Source organism: Oncorhynchus kisutch, linkage group LG7 (genome assembly GCF_002021735.2).
Source record: "Oncorhynchus kisutch isolate 150728-3 linkage group LG7, Okis_V2, whole genome shotgun sequence".
NCBI classification, from domain to species: Eukaryota; Metazoa; Chordata; class Actinopteri; order Salmoniformes; family Salmonidae; genus Oncorhynchus; species Oncorhynchus kisutch.
This window is the reverse complement of record NC_034180.2, coordinates 24047457-24069825: the sequence shown is the minus strand read 5'-3', so window position 1 is coordinate 24069825 and position 22369 is coordinate 24047457. Positions and strand designations below refer to the sequence as shown.

Here is a 22369-nt window from a genome sequence, read left to right as displayed (position 1 = left end):
CTTCCCCAGTATTTGCATGAACCATCAGGCCAAGTGTTTTTGGTTGACCCTGCTGGACAGAAAGAGAAGGAGGAATCGGAACACGCTGCATTCAAATTCAGGTCTTAGTTATTCCATTGTACTGGATCTAATACATATTAGCATTTTACATACATTCATAAGTGTAATACTTCTTTGTGACATACTGTGAAAAACTCTATTGGCTGCTGGCTCTGTCACTTTCAGACATGCTCAGAGCAGACTTGAACCACAGGGGTTCTCTGTAAAGAGAGAGTAATCCAAAAGGCACAGACACACCCCTTGACTTTCAATTGGCACCGTTGATCTGTATGTATTCTCTCCTGATTGGCTCTGTGGTGCACAGTCTGGCAGTCTGACTAAAGTGCCAGAGGTATGAGGAGAGACATCCTCCTTTGGATTTATGGGAACAAATATTTCCTAACACTTTGGATCCTATTCTTGGACAGTTAGAAGACACAATGCATCAATGCAAAAACAAATGTATTACTAATTACTGTCCATGAGTAACCTCAACCTTGTGGGTCTATGGGTGTTTGGGCCAGTAAAGTGCCAACTCAATTCTACCACTGACTAGTCTCTCATGCTCCTATGAACGGGGACACAGAGCAATAGTTTTTCATCTAAACCAGCCCTTTTTTACTCTGGACGGTTCTGACTTAGAATATGTGGACAACTACAAATACCTAGGTGTCTGTTTAGACTGTAAACTATCCTTCCAGACTCACATTAAGCATCTCCAATCCAAAATTCAATCTAGAATCAGATTCCTATTTCGCAACAAGGCATCCTTCACTCATGCTGCCAAACATACCCTCGTAAAACTGACGATCCTTGACTTTGGTGATGTCATTTACAAAATAGCCTCCAACAGTCTACTCAGCAAATTGGATGCAGTCTATCACAGTGCCATCCGTTTCGTCAACAAAGCCCCATATACTACCCACCACTGCGACCTGTATGCTCTCGTTGGCTGGCTTCATATTCGTCGCCAAACCCACTGGCTCCAAGTCATCTATAAGTCCTTGCTAGGTAAAGCCCTGCCTTATCTCAGCTCACTGGTCACCGGATGACCCAAACAATCGAAAAGGGGATTCATTAGAGAAAATGACTTTACCCCAGTCCTCAGCAGTCCAATCTCTGTACCTTTTGCAGAATATCAGTTTCCCTGATGTTTTTCCTGGAAAGAAGTGGCTTCTTTGCTGCCCTTCTTGACACCAGGCCATCCTCCAAAAGTCTTTGCCTCACTGTGCGTGCAGATGCACTCACACCTGCCTGCTGCCATTCCTGAGCAAGCTCTGTACTGGTGGTGCCCCGATCCCACAGCTGAATCAACTTTAGGAGACGGTCCTGGCGCTTGCTGGACTTTCTTGGGCGCCTTGAAGCCTTCTTCACAACAATTGAACTGCTCTTCTTGAAGTTCTTGATGATCCGATAAATGGTTGATTTAGGTGCAATCTTACTGGCAGCAATATCCTTGCCTGTGAAGCCCTTTTTGTGTAAAGCAATGATGATGGCACGTGTTTCCTTGTAGGTAACCATGATTGACAGAGGAAGAACAATGATTCCAAGCACCACCCTCCTTTTGAAGCTTCCAGTCTGTTATTCAAACTCAATCATCATGACAGAGTGATTTCCAGCCTTGTTCTCGTCAACACTCACACCTGTGTTAACGAGTGAATCACTGACATGATGTCAGCTGGTCCTTTTGTGGCAGGGCTGAAATGCAGTGGAAATGTTTTTTGGGGATTCAGTTAATTTGCATGGCAAAAAGGGACTGCAATTTATTGCAATTCATCTGATCACTCTTCATAACGTTCTGGAGTATATGCAAATTGCCATCATACGAACTGAGGCAGCAGACTTTGTGAAAATTAATATTTGTGTCATTCTCAACATTTTTGGCCACGACTGTACATTTATTCACTCTGTGATAGGGTTGGATCCTATATGCTACTTTTATTGTCCTGTAAATGTTTCAGCGCCTATAATTTAGGCTGTGTGTAGAATGGGGCATAAAGGAAATTACCTCTACTAATAAATTACTACTTGAATATAGTGATAAGGAAAACAGCATACAAATGTGGCTTGTGTATTCATTTGCCTATAACTAATCATAATTCCATTATTTTTACATTAAAAAAAGAGAATACTTCAAAATGAGAAGATCCTGCCATGGAAAAGATGACTGGGTGGACATAAAGTGGAAAGGAGGGGAAATAACTCACACCATGCAGCAGGACACCTTCAGCTGTGGGATCTTTATAATGCAGGTTTGATAGTTATATTTCGATAATGAATGGTTAGCTGTTATGTGACAATTAGGTTCAAAAAACTCTATTTTATTTTTTAGTATAGATGGCCAAGGAAGTTGCACAGAACTTCCCCAACATCCCCTCCCAAATTGATATGGAAACTTCAAAAACACATGGAGCAACTGGGAAAAGAAATGACTGAGGATATACAAGAAATGTCTGGTAATGACATTTAATTCAAAGTAAATTCTTTATTTTTATGTAGTTATGTGGGACAGCCATATGTTCAGTTCATGCCTATGATTTCAGAGTTCAACAAAGCCAACAACTGCTTCATGTGTGCCACAGATAAAGAACCTGGATGTGGCCTAAAGACGGACTGGGTTAGTAACTTAATTTAACATGTTTATAATCGTTTGACAACAGTGACGGCATGTAAGACAATTTATGATATAACACAATGGATGGCCAATTCGTCATTCTGCATTGATATTTGATATTATTTATAACTTGTTAAACTTTGTTTTGATTGAATGTTTTGCATTCCAACGGTGGTTCCATGTGCTGTGCCTAGGAATGAAGACAAAGGAGTTCAACAGAGTAAAGAACACAAACTGGAAGTGCAGTCTTTGTTGAAAATGTATGCTATACCCCATCCACACTGAAGAGGCTCTGAAATGTACATCAACCAGGGATAAAGAGAAAGTTAACACGGTGAAATGTTTCATACTTAATTGAAGTTAAGTGTCTGTTGACATGTTGGAAAAGATTAAAGGTCTACAATTTGTTTAATTTGTCAATATTATATTTTTATTAATTGATTTACTGGCCACCATTACTGTGTTTACATGTTCAGTATATGTATTGACCAGCAAACCCATTGCAGACTACCTCACTAGCTCTTTCCATCCCTGCTTTGGACAATTAATAACATGACTCTCGTACTTTGCCCTTTTCCTTTATGGTTGATATTAACGACGAAAGGAGATATTATCTGTCTCTCTCCTATTGTGTACCACTGTTAAATACTGTGGGGGAAAAAAACGGGGAAAATAAGTACTTAGAACTACCAATTACTGTAGATAAATATTAAAGAAAAGGGTAAACACAACACTGGACTGAACCCCCTAATTGTCAAACTAATAATAATGTACAACAATATAGAAGATACATGACTAGAGGTTATGCAATATGGGTGTATATCCACTGCATGCTTCTTAGATGTGTAATTGACATGACCAAGGAGCTATTGCAAATTTGAAACTATGAAAGATGTACGTTACACCGCGTGATTTTACAGTATACAAACAAGAGTGTGCAATATAGAAGGGTAGTCAGAGGACATTAGGTCACATGACCAAGGAGCTATTGAAATTCTACATTTTGAACAATTATTTTAAAATCTTGTGAGATGAAAATGGACAAACTAAAGGGTGTGCAATGTGTAGGCCCACTGAGTGGACATTCTGAACCTTGTTTGAAGTCACTAGTTCACATGACCAAGGAGCTATTGAAAATCTACATTTTGAAAAAGTAATGGAAAACCATGTGAGATAAAAAATAAAATGGACAAACTTAAGGGTGTGCAATGTGCGTCTATGCCATCGGGTTAGCTACAACCAGTTTTGAAAGTGTTTGGAGTAATGGTTAAAGAGCTATTGAAATTTAAAAAATGTGACTTGTCACTATGTTGACGGTCCCTAACTGCTGTTGGTGAACGTAAGGAAAACTTCAGGCGAATATCCAACCTGAAACTGTCTTTACCTCGGTTCACTCTGGCCACATTGAGTCGGGCCCAGACGTTTCACTCCGCTCACATTGAGTCAAGTCCCGAATTACACACTGCCTCTCAACCAAGCCGCACTTAGCTGCCACGTCATCTGTTGCCCCGTCACTGCATAAACAGAAAAGATGGCCGCCTCCGTCCGGGAAAAGCAGGCAGGTCTGTCAATGGTTTCGGTCATAGATTTTTGCTGAACATAGGTTGTCGAATTGTTGATTCACATTGTAAAACCGACAATTTTCTCTGACCATAGCCTGTTGAATAAAATACGAACTTCCACGATGGCCAACAGCCATCTTCACGAGGAAATCAATGCTAAGCTAACTTATTAGCTAGCTATCGTAAATGCGTTACAATAATATTATGAAGCAGCAACAAGTCGGATGGCTAACCTACACTTACTACTACTCTTGACTTCACTAGACACTTTGATGTGGTTGTCATGTCAAGGAACAGGAATGCCACGCAGTGAATGACTGACAGATATAGCTAAACCGACTGCAGTATTGTTCCTTTGGATGAGTGGCTAACTAGCTAACGCTAGCTAACTAGCCATTTCACTCATCAAACAATTTCACTCGTTGATTGGCAGAAATGGTATGGCAAAGTCCCAGTTCCCCCAGTCCTGTGGCATGTTTAGTATGACAAAAGTGGTGGTTGTGCCAAGGGTTTTGTGGTGGCTGTCCCAAGGGTGTGGTGGGATGTGCAGCACCTATTGCACAAATATTTCCAATTTACATCATCTTAAACATTGACCAAGCATGACTTGATACTGTATTTTTCTGTGTCCCCAGCTGCATTGAAGCGCATGCTGAATTTCAACACTTCTCCGTTGAAAAACACTGCTGCTGAGCCAGTATGGAAGGTTCTGATCTACGACAGGTTTGGCCAGGACATAATCTCCCCTCTACTGGCGGTCAAAGAACTACGGGACATGGGAATCACTTTGCACTTGTGAGTAACTCACAATTTGACATCGCTGTTAATAATCTATTAATCCCCTTCACAAAAGGTAAATGTGGAGAACTAAAATCATGATGCACCAGACAAATAATTAATGAGGCTGTAAAGACTTTGAATTTGAGTAATGTAACCCATCAACTGGTCAGTATCTATTGAAAATGAATTATCTACCAGTGCAGTATATTTCAAAGGACAACAACAGTTTTGTGAGAAGTTGAATTGAGCAATTGCAAATAAGTCCACAAACACAGTATTGACTTGGTGTCAATCAATGGACGCACCTTCATCTAGAAAGGTCTTCAATTCTCTATAGGTTGCTTCATTCAGACAGAGATCCCATCCCGGATGTGCCAGCCATCTATTTTGTTATGCCGACAGAGGAGAATATTGACCGGATATGCCAAGTAAGCATCCCTCACTCAGAATATCAACATTACATCATCAGATATGATTAAACTCAGGATAGGTCTAGAGATGATAAGAAAAACTGCATTGGGCCACTGAGCCTATCCATTTGGTGGCCTTGGCCAGATACAATTATTTGTTGTCCAAACATTACATCTCAGACATGTAACATCCTACTAGTCAGTATATTGGTACATTCCATTGTTTTGTTTATTTTTCTCAGGACCTTCGTAACCAGCTGTATGAGTCATACTATTTGAACTTCATCTCAGCCATATCCAGAAGTAAACTAGAGGATATTGCTAGTGCAGCTCTCTCAGCCAACGCTGTCACCCAGGTTACCAAGGTGAGTCCACCACACACTAGTTCACCTCTCTTCTAGGCTGTCTCTCAAATGGTACCTTATTCCCTATATAGTGCACTATTTTTTTTCCTGTAGGGCTCTGGTCAAAAGTAGTACATTATGTAGGGGATAGGGTGCCATTTATGACTCCATCCTAGTCATTTTCTAACACATCACATTACAGGATATTGAACAGCCTTGTAACAGGAAGGTATTTTTTGCTTTCGTAGGTGTTTGATCAGTATTTGAATTTCATCACACTCGAAGATGATATGTTTATCCTCTGTAATCAAAATAAAGAGCTCATCTCCTACCATGGTAAGTTCATTGGATTCAGAAACTGTGCTAGATTGCACTTTGCCATTTTCATCAGATCTTATTCATGATTAGCTGGCATGATTGTATTTGACTTCCTGTTTTCTTATTCACTTTTGATTAGCGATTAACAAACCGGACATCATGGACACAGAGATGGAGGCCATCATGGATACGATTGTAGACAGCCTTTTCTGCTTCTTTGTCACTCTGGGTGGGTCTTTCCACAGAATATTATTAGTGCCACAACACTATTGAGACTCCTTGACAGAACACTGTTTGGTATTTCAAAATACTGTAAGATTGTTTCATTTACTCAGGTGGTTCATGGTTGTACCATTTTCTCCCTGCTAGATGGCAGCATCACTTTTGTTATTACTCACCTGAATCGAAGCGATACCAAAATCATATTTCCTAGAGAGGAAAACATTTTGAAAGTAAAGGCCAATGGGGATAGTGTGACTAAATGATACATTGAGCAAAGTAAACCCACTGCATCCCTAACTTGCAGGTTGTATACGATTCTCAGTTTTATTCTCATGGGATTCACAGCACGTCCTCATATTCTCTATAGACACGCTCTGCTAAAGTCGTCAATGCCCTTTATTGGCAGTTAACAGATCCGTTTTGTTTTCTTAGGTGCTGTCCCCATAATCCGCTGTCCAAGAGGGAATGCTGCGGAGATGGTCGCGGTGGTGAGCATCATCCTTCCTCATTTATAACTCTCTGAATTCCCCTCAGCCGCTGTCAAGGGGCCCAGTCTGTCTGTCAGTCTAAATACACTTTGTATTATGTCTTGGCAGTGCAGACATGGCTGGGAGAGTAGTACCCATCCCCAGTGGGTACAGTGAAAGAGGAAATTAGTCATTTGAGGATGACATCCAAGTCCACCCACCTCCAAAATCTCACTGTTTGCAGACAGTATTTGCAGGTAGATTCTTGATGTGGGGAGGAATGTTGATGCAGCCAGTGTGGAAGCTGATCCTCCAAGAGCCTTAATGGATGGATGCAGTGTTTCTCCTCCAGTTACACAGCACTGCTCTTTGTTCCCTATACTGTACTGCTGTGTTGTGGTGAGGGTCTCTAAGCTCTCAGTGAAACGCTGCAAGACTGTGTGCTAAGCGTATATCCGGTTAAGAAGATGTAAGGCGTCTTACCTAGCTGCATAAGAAGCAAAAGTATCTAACCCAGTTTCTCTGTTTGTTGCAGAAACTTGACAAGAAGCTGAGGGAGAACCTGCGAGACGCCAGAAACAGCCTGTTCACTGGAGACAATATGGGGGCCGGCCAGTTCAGGTGGGTCAGTGTGTAGATTAGTACACTGGGTATGAACCATGAAGAGAGCACACTAGATGTAGACATTAATATCATGATTCTGTACTGTACCACGGAAGACCTACTCCATTCCCTAAGACAAACACATAAAATGGCTTCCCACCCACACACTGTGCTACACAATGTCTTTGTCTATCTCTGAAGTGGAAATGTGCTATTCTGCTTTTCTCCTCTCCTCTGCTCTCCAGACTCACTGAGTGGTTCGCTAGGCCTTCGCTAAGTGGTGGATGAAGTGAAAACAGTCATGCTTCCTCTGGGAAGCTCTAAGCAGGATCTATTTCAGGTCTTCTTTTGTTTCAGCTTTGGTGGAGCAGAGGGAGAGCCTAGCCAGTGGGGAACTCTGGGTACATTTATCATCCTCTCGTTTCATCTCGCTCTCTGTCTCTCTTCAGCTTCCAGAGACCCCTATTTGTACTCGCGGACCGCAACCTGGATCTTGCCACCCCTCTCCACCACACATGGACCTACCAGGCCCTCATCCACGATGTGCTGGTAAGACTAACAGGAAGCCAGGGAATCAGTGGGGAGGGAGGGAGAGAAGCATATGTCTGTCATACTCCCACCACTCTGTTATGATGGACTTAACAGACACAACATACACTGACAAAAACTAAGGGCTTACCCATGAGAAACGTCCACTCCACAGTCTTGAGTAATTTATGGTGCGTGGTGTTGTTGGGTGTATGGTATTTTGCGCTCTGTATAGGATGAACTATGAGTATGCACGGCTCAAGTAGTGTGAATTGGGATTTATACAGTTGAAGTCGGAAGTTTACATCCACCTTAGACAAATACATTTAAACTCAGTTTTTCACAATACATGACATTTAATCCGAGTAAGAATTCCCTGTCTTAGGTCAGTTAGGATCACCACTTTATTTTAAGAATGTGAAATGTCAGAATAATAGTAGAGAGAGTGATTTGTTTCAGCTTTTATTTATTTCCTCACATTCCCAGTGGGTCAGAAGTTTACATACACTCAATTAGTATTTGTTAGCATTGCGTTTAAATTGTTTAACTTGGGTCAAACGTTTCGGGTAGCCTTCCACAAGCTTCCCACAATAAGTTGGGTGAATTTTGGCCCATTCCTCCTGACAGAGCTGGTGCAACTGAGTCAGGTTTGTAGGCCTCCTTGATCGCACATACTTTTTCAGTTCTGCCCACAAATCACAGGGCTTTGTGATGGCCATTCCAATACCTTGACTTTGTTGTCCTTAAGCCATTTTGCCACAACTTTGGAAGTATGCTTGGGGTCATTGACCATTTGGACCCAGAGGCGACCAAGCTTTAAATACCTGACTGATGTCTTAAGATGTTGCTTCAAAATATCCACATTTTCCATGCTCATGATGCCATCTATTTTGTGAAGTCCACCAGTCCCTCCTGCAGCAAAGCACCCTCACAATATGATGCTGCCACCCTTGTGCTTCACGGTTGGGATGGTGTTCTTCGGCTTGCAAGCCTCCCCCTTTTTCCTCCAAACATAACAACGGTCATTATGGCCAAACAGTTTTTATTTTTGTTCCATCAGACCAGAGGACATTTCTCCAAAAGGTACGATCTTTGTTCCCATGTGCAGTTGCAAACCGTAGCCTGGCTTTTTTTATGGCGGTTTTGGAGCGGTGGCTTCTACCTTGCTGAGAGGCCTTTCAGGTTATGTCGATAATAGGACTCGTTTTACTGTGGATACAGATACTTTTGTACCTGTTTCCTCCAGCATCTTCACAAGGTCCTCTGCTGTTGTTCTAGGATTGATTTGCACTTTTCGCACCAAAGTACGTTCATCTCTAGGAGACAGAGCAGTATAACGGCTGCGTGGTCCCATGGTGTTTATACTTGCGTGCAATTGTTTGTACAGATGAACATGGTACCTTCAGGCGTTTGGAAATTGCTCCCAAGGATGAACCAGCCTACACATTTTTTTTTCTGAGGTCTTGGCTGATTTCTTTTGATTTTCCAATGATGTCAAGCAAAGAGGCACTGAGTTTGAAGGTTTCTGGAATTTTCCAAGCTGTTTAAAGGCAGATTCAACTCAGTGTATGTAAACTTCTGATTCACTGGAATTGTAATACAGTGTATTGTAATAAGTGAAATAATCTGTCAACAATTGTGGGAAAAATTACTTGTGTCGTGCACAAATGTCCTAACCGACTTGCCAAAACTATAGTTTTTTAACAAGAAATTTGTGGAGTGGTTGAAAAACGAGTTTTAATGACTCCAACCTAAGTGTATGTAAACTTCGACTTCAACTGTATATATATATATATATATATATATATATATATATGCCAAGGTTTGATTTTTTTCAAGGTAGCGCTACTGCAATTACCTTGTGTGTAAGATTAAGAATAGGGTAAATGCTGTGGTATGTGCTCAGTGCGGTGCCCTGTGCCAGAGGTCATAAATATTTGTGACAAACCATTTTCCAGCATCCCTGCCTTAAAATTATTTCTGGTGTAAAATGTACAATCCCGTCTCCTCTCCTATCCTTAGTTTTCAGTAGTCCTTTGTTTTAACCTCAATATATTTATGACAACGCTTGTTATTTTGAATGTAGGTATTATGATGATGTAAGTAGATATCAGTGTTTATCCCAGAGGTATCTATGGACCAGTCTTTTTACCCGATGATGTAAGCAGAAATATGACCAGACTACACATCCAATAGGATCTCTGCCAGTCGCCAACCATCATCCCAACACTGAAAAACATAATCACTCAGAAATGACTATTTGCAGGAAAAATACTATCCGTAGTAGAAATGATTTTGCTGTGTGTGTGTGACACTAATGTATTTCTGTGTGTGTGTCCTAGGACTTCCACCTGAACAGGGTCAGTATGGACGAATCTGTGGGGTCAGAAGCTTCCCCTTCCGGAGCAAGACCCAAGAAGAAAAATAAGAAGAGTTATGACCTCACAGCCGCAGACAAATTCTGGCAGAAACACAAGGGCAGGTTAGGAACTCACTTGTGGTGATTACTGATTCAGAGGGTAGCTTGTGGCCAAGGCTTTATAACTAGGTAGCAACAGTATATGCCAAGCTTTGCTTGTTAGAAACTCCATTCCATTGGCTAAAGTGTGATTTTAAACTACTGATTTTAAAGGTAGTCTGTGTTTGATGCTTTATAACTCAATAGTAACAGTATATTTCAAACAATGTTTTAGAGTGATGCTTTATAACTCAGTAGCAACAGTATATTTCAATCTTTGCTGTAGTGAAGTTCTTCTTGGCTGAGCGGTTGTTTTGACTCTTCCAGCCCATTCCCAGAGGTGGCTGAGTCTGTACAGGAGGAGTTAGACACGTACCGAGCCCAAGAGGACGAGGTGAAACGCCTCAAGAGCATCATGGTAAGAAGGCGCACAGGCGGTTTTCTAGAGCTGTTCAATGAAGTAGTCTCACTGAAAACAATGGACCGACACTCACACCTGCAAATTCCCCATTAAAATAAGACTTTTGATCTTCTCCAGGGGTTGGAGGGTGAGGATGAGGGACCCATTAGTAGTATTAGTATGTCAGACAACACCGCAAAACTTACCTCGGCTGTCAGGTGAGCATCATTGTAGAATTTCCATTTTATTTGAACTAGGCTAGTCAATTAAGAACAGAATCTTATTTACAATAACGGCCTACCCGTATATGTAAATATACAGTATTTCTGTATTATTTATTAATTGCTACACTGTTATTGACTGCCCAGTCTGTACCAAAACTGTTCTGTGTTTCCTCTACTAGCTCCCTACCAGAGCTTCTGGAGAAGAAGAGGCTGATTGACCTCCACACTAACGTAGCCACCGCCGTTCTGGATCACATTAAGGTTAGTATTAAACCCGGTCATGGCCTGACAACTAGATAGAGGGGATTCTCTCTCTGTCCATAGTGCACTGCATCCAACAAACACTTTTTTTTCAGATATTAAACATGTATGGAAGACTGCTGTGCAGTCCGTGTGAGCTCCAACATCTCAGAGCACTCACTATAAAGTTGTTACTAAATCTGCCAGTAAAGGACTGCTGAAGCATCCTCTTGACTTGGACTAAGTTAAGCGTACCTATTAAGCCCACATACACATTCAACCCACTTCCATTTTTGGATTAAATCTGATGTTTCAACCAGTTCATGTGGTTGTTTTTATTCTAAGCCAATTAAATGTTTTCTTATTAATAAAGTTATTGACAGTTATGTGTAAGTTCCTACTAGTGGCCAATTTCAGCTGCAAAAAAACCGTTGGTGTGGAGGTGACTCAGAGAAACATATTTTTAGTACCTCAGATAAGTGACCACACCGAAGAGATGAATGTGTTGATCTATGCACATGATGGCATACTACATGGGTATTAATGACTATTTCTTGCCAATTGAAAGTAGATGTGTCATGCTAGCAGTCGTAACACATGTCACAGTCAATACAGTGGCAACATAGCTTGGTGAACCACAACAGTATAATAGTATAAAAACTCACCACTCATATTTTTTTTTATGCATTTTGTCTTGTTTATTTTAATGTTAAATTAACCTGGCATTGTTATACATGGATGCTTTTTTGTAAATTGGTTTATCTTAAAGGGTACAGTAGCACCAAAAACACCCCCTCTATACAGAATGTAAATAAATATTAATACTGACTTTGCATACTATTGTAGTATATAGTATATATATTTATATCTCAGACCATTGGTTTCCAAATATTTTGTGAGTAAACTTAGCTATTTTGTATTTTTCACAGTAAATTATTGATGCTCCAATTAATCCCACTATGCTCCAATTAAGCCCAGTTTGCATTGAAACACAGGGATTGTGTGTTGATATCCCTAATATTCAATAAACCCGAGTATAAATAGATTTGCTTCAGATTTAAGTGGCTAAAAATACTGAAACTACACTTATACATATGATGCATCGATCCATGGTTCCTTTAACAAAATGTAGAACAATGAAAAGCCTTGGTACTCTGTCCAAGACATTTGGAGTGGACAGGTAGTCATTGAAGTAGAGAGAGAGAAGAATAGGATCAGATTTGAAGGACATCAGAGATAGAAGACCTACTAGTGTGTGAGACTAATGTAGGACAACAACCACCTGAGCCACTGCCTGTTCACACCGCTACCATCCAGAAGGCGAGGTCAGTACAGGTGCATCAAGGCTGGGACTGAGAGACTGAAGAACAGCTTCTATCTCAAGGCCATCAGACTGCTAAACAGCCATCACTAACTCAGAGAGACTGCTGCCTACATGGAGACCCAATCACTAGCCACTTTAACAAATTGATCACTAGTCTCTTTATACAATGCCATATCTTACTGTATTTTATACCACCTATTGCACGGTGCCTATGCCGCTCGGCCATCGCTCATCCATATACTTACATGTACATATTCTCATTCACCCCTTTAGATTTGTGTGTATTAGGTAGTTGTTGGGAAATTGATAGATTACTTGTTAGATATTACTGCACTGTCGGAACTAGAAGCACAAGCATTTCGCTACACTTGTGTTAACATCTGCTAACCATGTGTATGTGAGCAATAAAATGTGATTTGATTTGTGGTGGATCAACATGAGGGACAAGAAGATGACTATTGGACAACTAAGGTACTGTATAAGGTAGTAGTTGTGGAATTGTTAGGTTAGATTACTCATTGGTTATTACTGCATTGTCGGAACTAGAAGCACAAGCATTTCGTTACACATGGTTAGCAGATGTTAATGCGAGTGTATGTGACAAATAAAATTGGATTGGATTTAATGCAGTTAGGACCGGGAGATATTCATATTGTTGTCCCTCATTCATCCATGCGTTTCTATCTTTTGGTTCACCACGTGCTTTTGTCATGCAACAGTAGAGTGGGTGATGTGAAACTGTCTTCAGACAGGCTTTAAGAAGACAAGTTGAACTAATTAACAAGAATAGCAGTACAGAAAATGTTAACCAGCTTTCAACTAATTCATTAAAAGTTGTGTGCCTTATGATCTTTGTTGCATGGCTTCTTATCCACAGAGGTCCAGTGTGGGTGCAGGGTTGTGTTCTAACCAAGCAGTAACACCTAATTCAACTAATCAAGTCTGGATTGAAGTCTATGATTAGTTGATCAATTGAATCAGGTGTGTATTGGTTGGCAAGAACAAAAGCCCGGGTCAACATTGATCTCTGTGGATACGATTGGACAACCCCTGTTATGAATGCTGCTTCCATGATGAATAGTGATGATCAATTGATTTTAACTTTAGGGGAGATTATTATAATTCAAGTTTACATAAGAAATATCAGTTTTCAACATTTAGAAATGAATTAAAATAGATTATTTAAGAGGTGGGAATTTTTGGAACACCCATGGGCTTAAAGGTACATTCAGTTGTCATTAAACCCAGTCCACACTTTTCACACATTTTATCAAATATTTTTCTCACAGAAGAAAAATGGTGTCCTAGAACTTCACATGAGAGATGAATCTTTCAATTGGATTCATTTATTTTTGTTGTGTATTTTACCCCCTCTTTCTCCCCAATTTTGATCTTGTCTCATCGCTGCAACTCCCCAACGGGCTCGGGAGGCCAAGGTCGAGTCATGCGTCCTCCGAAACATGACCGGCCAAACCGCGCTTCTTAACACCAGCCCACTTAACCCGGAAGCCAGCCGCACCAATGTGTCGGAGGAAACACCGTTCACCTGCAGGTGCCCAGCCCGCCACAACGAATCTAGAGCACGATGAGCCAAGTAAAGCACCCCCACCCAGCCAAACCCTCCCCTAACCTGGACGACGCTGGGCCAATTGTGCGCTGCCCTATGGGACTCCCGATCACGGACAGTTGTGATACAGCCCTGGATCGAACCAGGGTCTGTAGCGATGCAGTGCCTTAGACCGCTGCACCACTCGGGGAGCCCTTCATTTGATAATTTTAACAAAAAATATCTCAACTTAGATTTTTGGTGGGCACATACTTATAGGTACTCTTTCTCTAATGTGTAACTTCTGTGACCCATCCACAGAGCCGTAAACTGGACGTGTACTTTGAGTACGAGGAGAAGCTGATGAGCAAATCCACCCTGGAGAAGTCTTTGCTGGACATAATCAGTGACCCTGACGGTAGATGTGCCTCTGTGCTTATCTTGGCCAGAAATAACATAAATCATACAGTCGGAAATACCTGAGGTGCCTGTTGATGTAAGGTTTGTTAAACAACTTTGTTTTTGTCTTTGTGACAGCGGGAACACCAGAGGACAAGATGAGACTGTTTCTGATTTTCTACATCACAGCCCTGCAACCCCCTTCAGAGGTGAGGCCTGTCCCCCACTTAACCCTTACCCTATCAAACACACGCATACTGGACTTAACCCTGTCCCTATCAAAAACATACTAGACTCAAGTCACACATTTTCTCACCATGAAACGCATGCCAAACTAGACTCAATCACAGGTCAGAGTGGAGCCACAAGATACAGGCCCCTTTGTCAGGGAACTCTGTTGATTTGTCTGATTCACTACGGTCATATGCAGTTTCATGTCCAATGGAACCAAAAATGGCACAATAGCAACCTCAATGGAGACACTTTGTGGTCTCACTGGATGTGGTAGTCTTAGTAACGGCACAATATACAATATGAAAAACCTTGGCCCTGGCTTGCGTTTCATTGTTTAGAACACCAAACATCAATTCTCAAATCATTTTTTCGTATGATATTCAAACCAGCTTTTCTCCTTAACATTCAAAAGCTTTATTGTTCGATATGACACGTTAGAGCAGATTCCAGGAACATCGATACCCTTTGAAGCCGAGGCCAAATGTCATTACTCCAGAAGTCCAATAATGCTAGCTTGTTCTGTTCTGAGCATCTCAAGGCCCTCTGTATAGGAGGACACCCAGCTCTCCACTGTGACTGTGGGTTCTACGTCTGCTTTCTTCAGGGAGGCGGTGCAGCTCGGGGACTAGCCTCTTAGGGACCCTGCTAAGACTTGGAAGACCTTAATACTGGCTCTGCTTCAAGCCCTGTCACCACCACCTCAGTAACCACAGTTCACCACAGAGGAGTGAAGTCAAGTCCCTCCAGCCGCCAGCTCCAAAGAGCTGGGAGGATGCCAGGGGCCGTATTCACAAAGTCTCAGAGTAGGAGTACGGATCGAGGATCAGTTCCCTGCTCGTCCATATAATCGTTTTCATTATCATCTAAAAGACTAAACTGATCCCAGATCAGCACTCCTGTTCTGAGGAGCATTAATATGGGCCCAGGGTTCTGGCTGCGGCTGCAGGCTGGGAACAAGCGTTAGGATCAGGCTGTCCTGGAGCATCATGTTGATCAATGGTCTTCCTAATAGCCCTTCTCCTCTGAGATGCCATTCTGCTTTCCCGGCCTGACAGCTGAAGTCAAGCAGGAAATCTTTTTCCACCGCCAACGTCTTGTGGTATTCCTCCTTTCATCTCTGTCCCCCCCTTAACCTGAACCCGTCCAGGGCCGATTATTACCATGGGATTACCATCCCCTCTCTGGTCCGTTCTCCAGTTGGTCCAGTATGTACATTTATAAGGTTATTTGTTTTCCCTGGATGCTGTGGTGTTTTTTTAAGTCCCTGGTCGGTAAATTCACTACTAATACTCGAATGCCTGCTCAATCACTTGTATGTTTTACCTTGGTGAAAACAGGCATACTGTTATCTTACTGGGGGGGTTTTCTGTGTTTCAGACTGATCTGGACCAATACAAGAAGGCTCTTCTAGAGACTGGCTGCGACCTGTCCTCTCTCAACTACATCAAGCAGTGGAAGTAAGACATTACAAACAAGCTTGCATTTTCAGCATATGATGCTTCATACATGCAGAACCAAACAGATAATAAAACACATTGTTTTGGGTTCATTCAAGGAGCTTTTTATGAATAATTTGTTTTGCCAGGGCTTTCACAAAGATTGCTGCCACACCATCTAACTATGGGAACAGCGGTGTGAAACCTATGGGGTAAGAAAGAGAGAGCACTCTCTGTGCGTGTCCCAAATGACACCTTATTCCCTACACAGTGTACTACTTTTGACCAGGTTAGTGTACTATGTAGGGAATAGGGTGCCATTTGGGACATTGCATAGTTTCCCTTGTTTCAGGGGTCCCATAGACCTAACCCCCGTGCTGACCCTGTCCTCCTCCTGGCTCTCTATCCCACAGCCTCTTCTCTAGAGTGATGAACTCTGGCTCCCAGTTTGTCATGGAGGGGGTGAAACACCTGGTGCTTAAACAGCATGTGAGTAGCTTTACACACACACACACACACACACACACACACACACGCACGCACGCACACAGAATTATGCACAGAAACACACATGCAGAATGAGTGATACTGAATGTCTCTTAATAGACAGATGAGAGGAGCAGTCTCATCATGATACTCTCTGTATATGTGTTTTCTAAATGTCCAGATGTCCCTTGGCTTTGATGGGAAGGTTTTGACTGGAGACATGTATGATAATATCTCACGCGGCTGCTCGTTGGAGTCAGTCTGTAGTGATTAATTACCTGGTGAGAAAGAACAGTTTTTAAAGTGTTTTTCTTTCAGAACCTGCCAGTCACGCGTATCCTGGACAACCTGATGGAGATGAAGTCCAATCCGGTGAGCCGTCTCCTCTCTTCCCTCCTCCTCTCTTCTCTCCTCCCCCTCTACTGTGGACATTCCTCTATGTTTCTGCTTTGTTGCACCATCACATTCAGGAGGGAAGCATGCTGATGAATACAGTGGCAACAAGATGAACAACCTGATGGGTGTCTCATGTCTGCAGTCGGAGACTTCTCCAATCATGCCCCCTTCTGATTAGATCACTTCTGAATGTGTGGGGGAAACTAGTCATCACAAATTGTGAAGACGTGACTAGATTTTTTAATAAAGGCAGCAACTGTAGCTAAGCTACTTTGTAAAATGTCAAGTAGCTGTCTGCAGTCGTGTACATACAGTACTAGTCAAAAGGTTGGACACACCTACACATTCCAGGGTTTTTCTTTATTTTTACTATTTTCTACATTGTAGAATAACAGTGAAGACATCAAAACTATGAAATAACACATATGGAATCATGTAGTAACCAAAAAAGGGTTAAACAAATCATAATATATTTGAGATTCTTCAAAGTAGCCACCCTTTGCCTTGATGACATCTTTGCACACTCTTGGCATTCTCTTAACCAGCTTCATCAAATCAAATCAAATTTATTTATATAGCCCTTCGTACATCAGCTGATATCTCAAAGTGCTGTACAGAAACCCAGCCTAAAACCCCAAACAGCAAGCAATGCAGGTGTAGAAGCACGGTGGCTAGGAAAAACTCCCTAGAAAGGCCAATACCTAGGAAGAAACCTAGAGAGGAACCAGGCTATGTGGGGTGGCCAGTCCTCTTCTGGCTGTGCCGGGTGGAGATTATAACAGAACATGGCCAAGATGTTCAAATGTTCATAAATGACCAGCATGGTCGAATAATAATAATAAGGCAGAACAGTTGAAACTGGAGCAGCAGCACAGTCAGGTGGAAGTTGAAACTGGAGCAGCAGCATGGCCAGGTGGACTGGGGACAGCAAGGAGTCATCATGTCATGTAGTCCTGGGGCATGGTCCTAGGGCTCAGGTCAGTTGAAACTGGAACAGCAGCATGGCCAGGTGGACTGGGGACAGCAAGGTGTCATCGTGTCAGGTAGTCCTGGGGCATGGTCCTAGGGCTCAGGTCCCCCGAGAGAGAGAAAGAAAGAGAGAAGGAGAGAATTAGAGAACGCACACTTAGATTCACACAGGACACCGAATAGGACAGGAGAAGTACTCCAGATATAACAAACTGACCCCAGCCCCCCCGACACATAAACTACTGCAGCATAAATACTGGAGGCTGAGACAGGAGGGGTCAGGAGACACTGTGGCCCCATCCGAGGACACCCCCGGACAGGGCCAAACAGGAAGGATATAACCCCACCCACTTTGCCAAAGCACAGCCCCCACACCACCACTTCATAAGGTCGTCACCTGGAATGCATTAGCAACAGTTGCTGCCTATATAAAAAAAATCTAGTCCGTCTTCACAATTTGTGAAAAATAAAGTATAACCCTTGAATGAGTAGGTTTTACCAAACTTTTGACTGGTACTGTACTTGCAGATGACCTATGACCTCACAGTGTAGTAGTGTTTAAGTCAAGTCGGTCAGTCATGTGCATAACAATATAGAAATGCCAGATATGCTTCCCAGATGGCACCCTATTCCCTATATAGTGCACTTCTTTTGACCAGAGCCATATGGGCCCTGGTCAAAAATCGTGCACTATGTAGGGAGTAGGGTGCCATTTGGGATGCCACCCCAGTGATTAAAAACAGCTCTGTGAGGGTGGCCTGGCCTGATCTGCTCTGGGGGCTCCACTGTGGTGCGAAACCCTAGCCGCTAGCTGCCTGCAGGGCTGCAATGGAGCACATGGGCAGCACTGTGGACTCTCAATCCTCTCTCTGGGAGGACAGGCGCACACTGAACCTGGAGATTAGGTTACAGCTAACCCAGAAGCTCTCTCTACACTTCCTCATCTCTCTCTCAGCTCCTTACCAGCTTACCCTGAAGCAGAGGGAAGGTCCACTTCACTGAAAATCATTCACAAGCCATCCTCTGTGTACTCAACACTACACTTGTTAGTGTAGGCCACCAGGCTTGAGGCAGGTCCCCTATTCCCCTCTGTGGTCCATGCCTAATTTTCCCTGGATCAGCTACTACATCTATAGAGGTGTTACATCAACTAGTCCCTTTGTGATTACCATCTCTCACAGGTCCATAAACATTTAATATGAACAAACGCTTTTCAATTTCCATTAGCTCCGTTCCATCTTGTCAGCGTCCCAGGTGGCACCCTATTCCCTTCAAAGGGAATAGGGTGCCGCTACTTAAAAGTAGTGCGCTTTATAGGGAATAGGGTACCATTTGGCACTCATACCGTGTGTCTAAAGCCAGGAGGGAGCAGGGATTACAGGGTTCTGTTACTGGCTTTAGATGCCCCCCAACCCCTATCCCTACCTCTCCAAACACTGAATTGGACATAACAATATTATCATTTTCTCAGCTACTGGAATTACAGTGCACTGTACAAAGCGCTTCTTGTTCGGTGAGCCGAGAAGGAGAGGGGCACATCAGTCCAAATTCAACAGCCTCCATCCTCCTCTCCCCACCCCTGTCCCGCATCCGATGGCCCTCTTGGACAGGTGTAATCTATCGGTGGTTCTTCTGTGTGAACACAATGCCATTCCTCTCCCAGGCAGGTTTAGCAGTGTGTTCAGGTTTGATATCAGAAGCCCTCTGCTGAACTGCCTCTCTCCTGTGTGGGGAAAGACGATAGCACAAAAATCTGGAGCATCTAGTCAGTTCAGAGAGACAGGGAGCTCCTCTTTCACCAGCCTGACTGCAAAGTATTTTCTCTTCTGGTGAAGAATGTGAGTGGGCCACGGCTCTGCCAGATAGAGGTAGATGCATTCGGTCCATTGGGAAGAGAGGAGAGAGACTAGGGATGCATCCTAAATGGCAACCTATTTAGTGCAGTACTTTTGACCAGGGCCAATAAGGCTTTGTTATGAATTGTTAGATACTACTGCACTGTTGGAGTTAGGAACACAAGCATTTCGCTACACCCGCAATAACATCTGCTAAACATGTGTATGTGACCAATACAATTTGATTTGGTCAAAAGTAGTGCACTATAGGGAATAGGATGCAATTTGGGAATCAGTCCAGACTAAAGACTTGGTTCTGGGTTTAAGGAGGATGTGTGAGTAGAGAGAGAGGGAGGGAAGAAACTAACTTCACTGATCCTATTTAAGACTAGTTCTGGTAAATGTGACATTTCTGTTGAAATCAAAGCAGGTGTTGCCTGAATCTGAATTCTGCCTGATCTGATCGCACTTGAGTCAATTGGTTGACTTTGTCTCACAGGACCCATGCTTATGCAGGAGTTGCTTTTAATAAGAGGAACTGGGTGACCTTGAGCAATGGGGGCGATTTGGGGGTTTCTAGAATTGTCAGAAAATGGTCTCTTTCTTGTTGTTCATGTGATGTATACGTTTGTTGGTTTATTGATGATGTTTTTATGATGTGCAGGAGACTGATGACTACAGATACTTTGATCCCAAGATGCTGCGCGGCAGTGAGAGGTAAGACTTCAAGAGCTCCAAGGATAACAGTTAAGGCCTCTAAATAGTAACGTGCATTTTCTGTCCGTAAGATCTGTGTCTAAACACTCCTGTTCTCCCAACAGCTCAACCCCAAGGAACAAGAACCCGTTTCAAGAGGTGAGTCCTGCCATGGTCAGCACAAACACACAAACAGGGCCTCCACTAAATCCAGCAACTGCTGTGTGTTGTCCTGGTGCCTATCTTGGACTCACTGTGTGACGGGGGGGGGGGGCACACTAATCTGTGTGTATAATGTACATGAACCTAGCAGCCTCAACCTGTCAGTGAGATCTCGCCTTCTGTTTCAGGCTATCGTCTTTGTGGTCGGAGGAGGAAACTACATAGAATATCAAAACCTGGTGGACTACACAAAGGTAAACTATCACTATCACTTTTTTTTTTTTTTGAATGAATGAATGTTTTATTAAAATATCTACATGTAACATTGTGACAAAAGTTTTCATTGTATTTTGTGAAAACTCTTCATATTTTCAGTTGAGTTTTTTTGAAACAATGTGTATTTTGTGGCATCCTTTTAGGCAAAGCCAGGGAAGAGGGTGCTGTACGGATGCAGTGAGCTCTTCAATGCAGGGCAGTTCATCAAACAGGTAGGAGGACCACCAGCCTTAGGTGTGTGTCCCAAATGGCAACCTATTACCCATATAGTGCACTACTACCCTATGTGGCCCTGGTCAAAAGTAGTGCACTGAATAGGGAAACTGCATTGCTGGTTAAGGGCTTGTAAGTAAGCATTTCACGGTAAGGTTGTATTTGGCGCATGTGACAAATAAAATGTGATTTGATTTAAAAAGGGTGCCATTTGGGAAGCAGGCTTTTTGTTGTGTAATATCAATCATTTAAGCCTGACTCATAATATGGAATGATGACACCTATACTGTGGGTTTGTGTTAAATCACCTACACTGCTAAGTTGATCTTAGATTTCTTTAGGGCGATGTAGTTTTTATTGTTTCTCCGTGTTTGTCTCCACAGCTATCCTCACTCGGCCAAAAGTAAAAGCAAGAAAACAACATATCAACACTTTTCTTGGATTCCATTTCTCCTAAATACTCACAACTGCAATCAAGACCTCTCTAATCATTGATGATCGTTTTCAGTTACTCTAGATCCTGTCTCTCTCTCTCTGATATTCCATGTGTTTTATAATGTGTACTATACTTACATTGTTTGTTTAAAGGCCCATTCCAGTCAAAAACATGATTTTCCTGTGTTTTATATTTCCATACTATGAGGTTAGGGAAAATATAGCAAAAATTCTGATAATGCCCTTTTAGTTTAAGAGCTTTTTGAAAAGACCACCTGAAATTATTGCCTGTTTTGGTGGGATGGAGTTTTGGCCTGCCTGGTGAGATCACTAGGTGGTAAATTAGTTAATAGGCGAATAAGAGAGAGTTCCAAACCTCTCTGCCAATAACAGATAGTTTTCAGTTTTCCCCTCCCCACTCAGACCACTCCGACAGTCCTACCAAAATTCTTGTTTGAGAAATTCCTCTTGCTAAGAAGCTATTTTCGTTACTTTTTGACCATTTTAATTGAAAATAATCGCAGTAAGGTACTTAATTGTTACCTAGAAATGATTTGATATTGATATAAAAACATCTGCATTGGGCCTTTAACTAATTTGCTTTGCACTCTCAACAAATAAAGTTGAATAAGTCTTTACTCAACACGGTTGCTGTGTAGTATATCAACCAGAGTTTTTCAACTTGTCCTTTGTTTAATCTTATTCAGGATCAGGACAGGGTGTTTTAGTAGACTTCCTCTTGCAGCGAACAAG

At 42.3% G+C, this 22369-nt stretch overlaps 1 protein-coding gene across 2 annotated transcripts; it reads left to right on the top strand.

Moving 5' to 3' along the window:
• Positions 1–4028: 4028 nt before the first annotated feature.
• scfd1 (sec1 family domain containing 1) lies at positions 4029–22259 on the top strand. 2 transcript variants are annotated; one of them, XM_020487762.2, is made up of 24 exons: positions 4029–4215; positions 4851–5010; positions 5333–5423; positions 5648–5770; positions 5998–6085; positions 6207–6296; positions 6722–6777; positions 7292–7377; positions 7809–7908; positions 10230–10369; positions 10673–10763; positions 10884–10963; positions 11149–11230; positions 14401–14497; positions 14617–14687; positions 16090–16169; positions 16298–16360; positions 16562–16637; positions 16953–17006; positions 20499–20551; positions 20656–20689; positions 20881–20946; positions 21112–21180; positions 21565–22259. In XM_020487762.2, the coding sequence occupies exons 1-24, from the start codon at positions 4185–4187 to the stop codon at positions 21586–21588; spliced, it is 1905 nt and encodes a 634-aa protein (XP_020343351.1). In that variant the 5' UTR covers positions 4029–4184; the 3' UTR covers positions 21589–22259. The 2 variants fall into 2 exon arrangements, with proteins under 2 accessions (XP_020343351.1, XP_031684574.1); XM_031828714.1 differs by having other exon boundaries at positions 4201–4653.
• Positions 22260–22369: the final 110 nt, after the last annotated feature.